Genomic DNA, 9,695 nt, shown 5'->3' with positions numbered 1-9,695 from the left:
TCGTCCTTTCGAGAATTCAAGAGTACGGTAAAATAATAACTCGTTCGCGTCATGAAAGGCAGTCAACGAAAGTCAACAATCTAACCTCTAGGGCATTTTCGTCAATTTACTCATTTAAAAATTAATAAAATTGTAAAGTTAGGGATGAGTTGTCACAATATATTTGTATATGTTGTATTAAAATATGTATTTTTGAATTATTATTCTATATAAATTAAAAAACTTTTAGTTTTATTTATTTTTATAGTATACTATAGGCAAAGAGTGAGATTAAAAAAATTATAAAACACAATAAAAATAAAAATATTAATTAATTTAAAAATACCAAACACATTGAAAAAATATAATAATTAATTTACAAGTTCGAAAAATGTGAAAAAAAAATATACAAACGCTCGTGATAGCACCCTCTATGCTTTGAGGATGGATACATTGTCGTTTGAATTTTAAAAAACATGAAAACCCTCATGAATAGTACTTTTAAGGGAGTTCAAAATAAACCAATATCATTTCCCTTGGTGATGATGAAATTTGAAGGGCTTTATCGTAAAAAACGTGCAAGGTTTCCTTAACCTTGAAACGCAACTCTTTTCCTTTCGCATATCCTTGAACATTTGGTAATTTGTAGTAATGTACTAAATTTTTTTCATTAGACTCTTATTATTTGGAACGATGACTTATTTTAATGAATTCGTAATTTCTCTTCCTCGGGCATATATATGCCATTATACATTGAACATCATTCAAATAAATTGATATGTGAATGATAATCCGAATACTTATGATGATATTTCAAATAGTTTACTAGCCATCTGGGGCTCTTCAATCTCATGAAGAAATGTGTTTCAAAGTACAGCTGCTTCCTATCCAAAATGAGTACGTTATCTTTAAAGAAAGAGTCGGCTGGTCATCGCCCCACGTAGAAAAAGAAAACGAGAGAAACACTGTTACTAATATATATTTTTTTGTCGTTAGGTTGGACGAATATGTTAGAGGGATGGAAGAACTGGTGGAGAGAGAGAGAGAGAGATGCAGAGTGGCTAGTAGAGGAGTTGTGACTCACGAATCTATTTACGCTATTAAAATGATGTTAGCTTTTTTAATGTCTATTTAAGCCCTCTTCACCTCAAGTTCTCAAAACATCTAGTATCCACTTAAGTCTCTCTTTCTCTTTCTCTCTCTCTCTCTCTCTCTCTCTCTCTCTCTCTCTCTCCCTAAATTACATCTCTGCAAATATTAGGCTCCATTTTTCCCCTCCACATCTCTTTTCTCTGAGAAGATGGCCGGCCGGAGAGCTGAAGATAATGCCGTCTTCAGCCAACAAACCGGGAGCAGAGGCCTCTCAGACTTTGATCCCCCAAAGAAACCCAAAAGAAATAAGTACGCCTTTGGTTGTGCCATTTTGGCTTCCATGACTTCAATCTTGCTGGGTTATGGTAAGTATATATACTTCAAATTTTGCTTCCTTAGATTTGCTTTTAATTATTATTAACCCTCCAAAGTAGTCGTATACACTTTTGCTTTAATGATAAAAATACACGATAAATATAAAAATTGAGTTGCGAGAAAAAATTCTTAATTTATTGCAACAATTCGTTATCATTAATATTCCAAAAGTTATATTTTTGCATGTGATGATGTTGGTTTTATATATCTATAGACATTGGTGTGATGAGTGGAGCTGCAATTTACATACAAAAGGACCTCAAGATTTCCGACGTGCAAATTGAGATCCTACTCGGTATTCTAAACGTCTACTCCCTCTTCGGCTCCGCCGCTGCCGGAAGAACATCCGACTGGATTGGTCGCCGATACACCATAGTCCTTGCCGGGGCTATTTTCTTCGCCGGAGCTCTTCTTATGGGATTCGCCACAAACTATGTCTTTCTAATGGTCGGCCGGTTTATAGCTGGGATTGGCGTCGGGTACGCCCTCATGATCGCTCCTGTCTATACCGCCGAGGTCTCGCCGGCGTCATCTCGTGGGTTCCTCACATCTTTCACAGAGGTTGGTTTATATGCATCCATAAGCGCTATATCATTTTCCATAAAGCGAAACAGCCATAGTACTAGAGCTTATCACAAGTTCACAACCCAAAGCACAGGCAGCATGTTGGTGAGACCTACCACATGCATGCCTTCAACATTTTAAGAAACAAAAATGTTACTATTATCATTTATTTGTATCATTTTTCTAAAAAAAATGGCACTCACATGAGTTGGTGGTCCCTACTTCTATAGAAAGGTGCTACATACGATGATAATAATAGGTGGTAAGTGCAGCATTATTCTTAAAAACGTCATACAAATAAAAGAATTTCGATATGTCGGGAGTTTTTCTTTTATGTGGTTTTTCATGAATTTCTTTTATTTTCCCTCCACATGAAAACAAAATTAACAGTTTATTACTATAAAATTTGGATAATTATAAAAGGATAATGTTGGATAACGCGTTATTTGCAATGTTTTTTCTCTCATGACTCATTTTCTTGGGTAATGTTAGTGAGACAAAATTTTGTAAATAATTATTTGTAATTTTTTCTCTCATGCACTCTTATTATTTTTTCAAGTAGTACTAAGAAGATTAAATTTGTAAGCTAAATGATATGTAAGTTGACAATTGAATTATTATTTAATTAACGTGCTTATTCTTATTGTGAGCACGGTATTTAATTGCAAATTTAGTCTACAAACTTAATCTACCTAACACTACTCTTGTTTAACATGTGAATTGTACAAATTTAAAGAAAGTTACATGCTAGATGAATAAAATATTTTAGAAAAAAAAAAAAGAATTATGATGCGAAAATCACTTTTGAAAAGCTTGAAATGATTTATTAGTTAAAGAAAAAAATTGTGGAATGCAGATATGAATTGATTTCGTTTTTATTATGAATTGATTATGTTTTCGCTAATTTGATTTGTGCGAATGCATACTAGGTCTTTGTCAATGTAGGGATACTGTTGGGCTACGTGTCCAACTATGCGTTCTCGAAGCTCCCAACTGACTTGGGATGGCGGCTCATGCTCGGCGTCGGCGCAGTCCCCTGCGTTTTTTTGGCCTTAGGCGTCTTAGCCATGCCAGAGTCGCCGCGCTGGCTCGTCATGCAGGGACGGCTCGGGGACGCGACACGTGTTCTCAACAAAACCTCAGACTCCAAGGAGGAGTCTCTGCTTCGATTAGCGGACATCAAAGAAGCTGCTGGAATCCCCGAGCACTGCACCGACGACGTCGTTCAGGTCCCCAAACGTAGCAAAGGCCATGACGTCTGGAAAGAGTTGCTCCTCCATCCAACACCAGCAGTTCGTCACATTTTAATCTGCGCCGTCGGTATCCATTTCTTTCAGCAGGCCTCGGGCATCGACGCCATCGTTTTGTACAGCCCAAGAGTCTTTGAGACGGCTGGGATAACCAACTCCGACCACAAGCTACTCTGCACTGTAGCCGTTGGATTAGCCAAGACCATTTTCATCCTGGTCGCCACGTTTTTGCTTGATCGGGTCGGACGGCGTCCGTTGCTTCTATCTAGTGTTGCCGGGATGATATTTTCCCTCGGAGCTCTTGGTGTCGGCCTTACAATCATTGATCAGCACCACGGGGCTAAGATGACGTGGACTACTGCACTGTGCTTGACCATGGTAATAGCGTACGCCGCGCTCTTCTCTATCGGATTGGGGCCCATCACTTGGGTTTATAGCTCTGAGATCTTTCCGTTGAAGCTACGTGCCCAAGGCTGTAGTATGGGAGTGGCGATGAATAGGGTGGTGAGTGGGGTCCTCTCAATGACGTTTATTTCGTTGTATAAGGCCATAACAATGGGTGGGGCCTTCTTTCTTTACGGGGGAGTTGCTGCTGTTGCATGGGTGTTCTTTTATACGATGTACCCGGAGACACAAGGTAGAACCCTAGAAGATATGGAGGTCTTGTTTGGCAAGTTCCACAAGTGGAGAGAAGCGAATGCAATGCTCGAAACGAAAACCCAAGTTGATCATGGCGATGGCAACAATGGAACTGGTGCGGTCGAATTAGGCACAAAAGGGCCAGCTAATTAGATTAGTGTGATATGTGGATGGTATAATGGTAGTGCATTTAGTTCTTTGACGAAAATTAGGGTAGGCGTCGGTTATATAATGTACCTCCTCTCAATCGGCTATATATGTAAACGGGTTTCGAACCTCAGAGACAGAGGAGAAAAGGGTTTGTTTTCGATATGTATTGTACAAGTTTGTTTTCCATGCATTAGCAAGGGAAAAAGAGTGTTTTTGATGTGTATTGTACGAGTTTGTTTTCATGAGCATGTAGAAGAGTTCGTTTTCAACGTGTATACAACAAGTTTTCAGTTCAAGTTTGTTTTCCATCACCAACTTCTATTTGTTTGTTAATCTTTTAAAAGCAATGAGATTGTAGCTTAACCCAAAAGTCTTTAAGCATAGGCAAGAAGGAGAGCAGGCCAAAATGAACAAAAAATCTAGCCGAAATGAATGAAAATAATTCTTTTCTAGAAAAAAACAAATGACTCCTGCAATTTTTGTTCACCGCTCTGAAAGTACCTACTCCTTTGTTCATCACTTCCCACACCTGTAGTATTTGTACATGTTACAAGAATTCCTACTTATTCATATCTTTTCCATTTTTCTGTAAAAGAAGTTCCAAAAAATAGCACCAATACATAAAGACTTTTTTGCTAAAAGTAATCTTTGAGACTCCTCATTTTGATCCCTGATATTTGAAATAGATAGAATTGGTCTTTGAGTTTGTCCACAATCAATCATTTTGATCATTCCACAAAAAATCTCCATAAAATAGGAATAAAATGATAAAAATATCCTCAATTTTGGTCCAATCATTTTGGCCTATTGTTTATTAAATTGAGGATAATTTTGTAATTTTGATCCTTATTTAACATAATTTTTCACCCAATGACCAAAATGATTGCTGGTGGACAATCTCAATAACCACTTCTATTGATTTCAAATCTCAAGAACCAAAGTGAAGAGTTATACAAATCTTAATAACCATTTTAACTAAAAATTCATACATAAATGTTCAATTCTTTAAAATAGGTTTTGTGTAAGTCTTGGATAACCATCACCAAGTTGATAAAACAGCAAGTATAAAATAAACAAATTTTGGATTCTAGTCCCTAGCTAGTTATATTTTGGGAGGCCATATGTCCCCTGGCCTAGCCTCATAAGTCAAACCAGAAGTTAAGCTTTTACAATCAACCCATAACAACGGTTATTAATTTTTATATGAGTGACATTGAAGCGTGAGAATTTGAACTCAAGATTTCATGCAAAAAGAAAATATTCTTAATTAACTGAGGTGTGACAACCCGTCTTTAATTTTACGTTTTTATTTATTTTAATCAAAGGAATTGACGAAAATGCCCTAGAGGCAAGGACTTTGACTTCTGTTAACCATCATTTAGAGAAATGTATGACTTATTCTTTTAGCGTATTTAAGTAGTACTCGGTGGTACGAACACTTAGGCGAAAGTCGTTTGCGAGTCCAGATTATAACGGTATAGTTATGAACGTTTGAAGTTGGTTATTTAAAGTTAGTTAATTGGTTAAGGAGGACCAATTAGATAAAGCGAGTTTTAACAAAAAACCTACAGTATTATTCACTGTAACGAAAAATTACATTTTTACACTAAAAAGTCAATTCTGGTACTATTCACTTTACCCTTTATTTTGTCCTTATTATTAAAACTCAAAGTTTTCAAGCCATTTTCATTAGTTTTCCTTTAGATAAAAGGTAGAAAAAAGGCAGCAGCCCAATCAGAAATTAGAAGGAAAAAAAAAAAAAAGGGAAGAAAACTCCCAGCTTTCCTGTGCACGCCACCACGGCGACCACCCAACTTCCAAGGCCAATTCCGGCCAACTCCGGTGGATTTGCTCGACGCCACCACCGCCATGTTGAAGCTTTCATTCCCCCTCTACAAAATCCACCCAAGAACCACCTTGACTAACCTCTGTATATGGCGGTTTGAGGCCAAGAAAGTTGACGGTTCTCACAGTGCTCCACCTACCCTTTTTTATTTTTCCGGCAAAACGGCAAAGCGATGGCTGATGCCACCACCTGGGCCTTGTAGCCCATCATCCCAAGAGCAAAACCCAACCAACCTTGACCCCGTTGGACCACCGTAGACGACGAATCAACACTGTGAAGCTTTAGGTATCCGCCGGCTTCGTGGGCAAAATTGATCATCTTCTGTCCACTTTTGGACTTTGTGGCAGGTATGAAAGTTGTTCCTCTCATTGAGATCTTCCTTTTTTGTAATTTTTGAGAATTTTTAGAAATAGTTGAATTTTCCGGCAAGTCCGACACTGTTGTATAGGTTACACTGTTGTATAGTTTCCAGAAAATCATACTACGTATAAGTATGAAATCAAATGTAAATCAAAACTAAATCCAGAAATATGCCAATCACAATATCTCAACAGTAGCATAATAAAATCAGATGCTCATCAATCTATGCTAGTACACAAGTCGAAGTTGCCTAATGCAACATGTACGACTGGACTGATGCTCATCAATCTATGCTAGCACACAAGTTGGAGTTGCCTAATGTAACCTATACGACAAGACTGGGTGTAATCATAATATACGCTCTAATGCTACAATCACGTGAAGACTGGCACTATTCAGGCTCACATACGAGTCGGAGTTGCCTATTGTAACCTGTACGACAAGATGTCGAAGTTGCCTATTGCAACCTATACGAACGACTGGCACCTACTTAGATTTACGGCGAGCATGTGGTGTGGATGTGAACATACACGTGAAAGGCTAGCCCTGGCCCTGGGCAAGCACTAACACCGAGGTGCAGCAATGATGAGCAGACTACATAAATACAATCATGCCACAACCATTCAACAATTGCAATCAACATTGTACTATTCATGACCATAAATATAATCAAGGCATCTCCTATAGTAAGTTTACATGTGCATCTCGTAGGATTATTTCATCATTTCCCAACAATAAGGTATTTCTTATAAACATTAATTTAATCATAGCAATCACATAAATAATTTAGGGTTATTATACAAAATGGTCCTTGAGATTTGCATGATCAATAGAAATGGTCCCCAAGATTGAAAATCAATAGAAATGGTCCCTAAGATTGTGCACCATCCATGATTTTGGTCATTCCATTAAAAATAATTTTGGACAATTTTCAAAGCTTTGTAACTCAATCATTGCTTAACCCAATTTGACCCATAATATATCAAAATAAAGATAGGAAAGTGTAGAATAAGATAATACCTATTTGTAAGCCCAATGGTTGCCAGAGATGGCCGAAAATAGCCTGAAAGGTGACTGGTCCGCAGGAAAACTGGAAAACTAGCTAGAAACTGGGTAACCTTTAAACATTCATAACTTCTTCAATACTCAACGAAATCGAGTGATTCAAAAACAAAAACAATACTTCTTTGTGAGACGAAGAGAACGGTAACTTTTTCGAAGGCTAACTCGCCGTGGTTTGGTCGGACAACTGCTCAAAAGTGGCTAATCATTTTCGAGTTAGCCACTTTCGAGCAGTTTTTCGGCCAAACCACAGCGATTTAGCAGTAAAGAAAGATACCATTCTCTTTGTCTCATTGAGAAGTATGATTTTCAGTTTTGAATCACTCGATTTTGATGAGTATTGAAGAAGTTATGAACGTTTAAAGTTTACCCAGTTTCCGGTGAGTTTTCCAGTTTTCCCGCGGACCAGTCACCTTTCAGGCTATTTTCAGGCCATATCTGGCAATCATTGAGCTTCCAAACAGGTATAATCTTGTTCTACACTTTCTCATCTTCATTTTGATATATTATGGGTCGAATTTGGTTAAGAATCGATTGAGTTACGAAGCTTTGAAAATTGCCCAAAGAGTTTTTAACAGAATAACCAAAATCATGGATGGTGGACAATCTCGATGACCATTTTGTATAATATCCCAATAATATATATGGAAACTAACATATATATATATAAAGAAAAGACCCACTCACATATCATGTCGTCGAATCGAACCCGCCTCATAGCATCGAGAGTCTTTGTGATGCATTTCGCTTAGAAACGAAGCCATTTGTGTAAATATGTAACGTACTAGCATATAAACGGGTTTTCGTACAAAGTATAGCTAATAAAGAATTTAAAACAGTCGAATTTCGGAAAACGAAGGGCGGATTTGGGTCCGGCACGTCGAGAAACCTAAGGAGCGACCTCAGGTTCCTCTATGCGCCACCGCATGCTCCTGCGAGTACATACGTACTCGTCTTCCTTGCGAGTTCCTGCAAATTTTGCAGGTTTTTGGTCCAACTTCCAGAGCTCCTATTGAGCTCGATTCTCTACCAAAATCAGTGATTCAAAAACCATTTTGAAGTGAGAAATGTAGGGAGCAAAACCATACCAAATTACGGCCGAGTTAAGGTCGGTGTTGGCTGGAAAAATAGCCTAAAAGTGGCCAAATGACCAAGGATCCTAGTTTTCCAGAAATCTGGGAAATTTCATCCCTACTTTCAGAGCTAATATCTAACTCGATACTTAACAAAATTCGATGATTGAAAAGCCAACTAGAAGCTAGGAATGTGGGAAAGAGGTTTATGCCAATTCAAGGTCTAATCATGGTCGGATTTGGACTGGGGAACGGCTTAAAAGTGGCATGATCTAGAAAAACAAATTTCCAACTTTCATAGCTAATTTCTAGTTTGATACTTAACCAAACTTGATGATTCAAAAACCATTTTGAAGTTAGAAATGTAGAGAAGAAATTCATACTCTTAAGAGGCCCAATAGAGATCGGATTTGGTCGTCAAAATGGCTGGATAGTGGCCAAACAACCACGGATTCGAAATTTCCAGAAATGAACAGTGACCTTCCTTTGTGTTTTCCGATCTCCTACACCACCAAAACCACCCAAACGCTTACTAATCATGAGCCTAGACATGATCTACAATGATAGGGACCAATTTTGAGGCTTACCTTGGCCGAAAATGGCTAGAATTCACTAGAGAAAAGTGATGCACAGTGCTTGTACTATGCAGCGCAGGGAGGTTGTTTTCAAGGTGCTTTTCTCCTATTTCTAGGTCCAATGGTTCACAAGGGTTACAAGGGATGATGGTGGAGGTGTTGCCTTGATGTGTTTGCAGGTGTAGAGGGGTGTGTGTGTGTGTGTGTCTCGGCAAAAGAAGGAGTAAAGGTGAGTGAGAGTGAAAGAAGAAGAAAATAGAGAGAATGAAAGAGAGATCACGCCCCCCCCCCCCCCCCCCACAAAAAAAAAAGAAAAATGGGAAATCTTGCCACATGTTAGCTCTACTTGAAAAATTATCAAGATTGTCCTTGCATTTCGAATTCCGTAAAATCTTAATCGTAGCTTCAAATTCGATTCCTCTTACGTCTACACGATCGTCCTTTCGGGAATTCAAGAGTACGGTAAAATAATAACTCGTACGCGTCATGAAAGGCAGTCAACGAAAGTCAACAATCTAGCCTCTAGGGCATTTTCGTCAATTTACTCATTTAAAAATTAATAAAATTGTAATGTTAGGGATGAGTTGTCACAATATATTTGTATATGTTGTATTACAATATGTATTTTTGAATTATTATTCTATATAAATTAAAAAACTTTTAGTTTTATTTATTTTTATAGTATACTATAGGCAAAGAGTGAGATTAAAAAAATTATAAAACACAATAA

General features: G+C 37.8%; 1 protein-coding gene and 1 long non-coding RNA gene across 2 annotated transcripts; one reads left to right on the top strand and one right to left on the bottom strand.

Annotated features, from left to right (window-relative positions):
* The first annotated feature begins 1,141 nt into the window (after positions 1 to 1,141).
* On the top strand, positions 1,142 to 4,345 carry LOC137727992 (putative polyol transporter 1). Its single transcript, XM_068466859.2, has 3 exons — positions 1,142 to 1,436; positions 1,661 to 2,007; positions 2,940 to 4,345. The coding sequence occupies exons 1-3, from the start codon at positions 1,280 to 1,282 to the stop codon at positions 4,050 to 4,052; spliced, it is 1,617 nt and encodes a 538-aa protein (XP_068322960.2). The 5' UTR covers positions 1,142 to 1,279; the 3' UTR covers positions 4,053 to 4,345.
* A 1,269-nt stretch (positions 4,346 to 5,614) lies between these two features.
* Positions 5,615 to 9,170, bottom strand: LOC148693454 (uncharacterized). The gene is made up of 3 exons (XR_015952585.1): positions 8,978 to 9,170; positions 8,005 to 8,893; positions 5,615 to 6,349 (listed from the first exon to the last, which is right to left on the bottom strand). It is a non-coding gene; the product is annotated as an uncharacterized LOC148693454 (long non-coding RNA).
* Positions 9,171 to 9,695: the final 525 nt, after the last annotated feature.

Source organism: Pyrus communis, chromosome 10 (assembly GCF_041283825.1).
Source record: "Pyrus communis isolate YQ-2024b chromosome 10, ASM4128382v1, whole genome shotgun sequence".
Lineage (NCBI taxonomy): Eukaryota > Viridiplantae > Streptophyta > Magnoliopsida > Rosales > Rosaceae > Pyrus > Pyrus communis.
The sequence above is the reverse complement of the archived record's forward strand: the minus strand, read 5'-3'. Positions and strand labels throughout refer to the sequence as shown.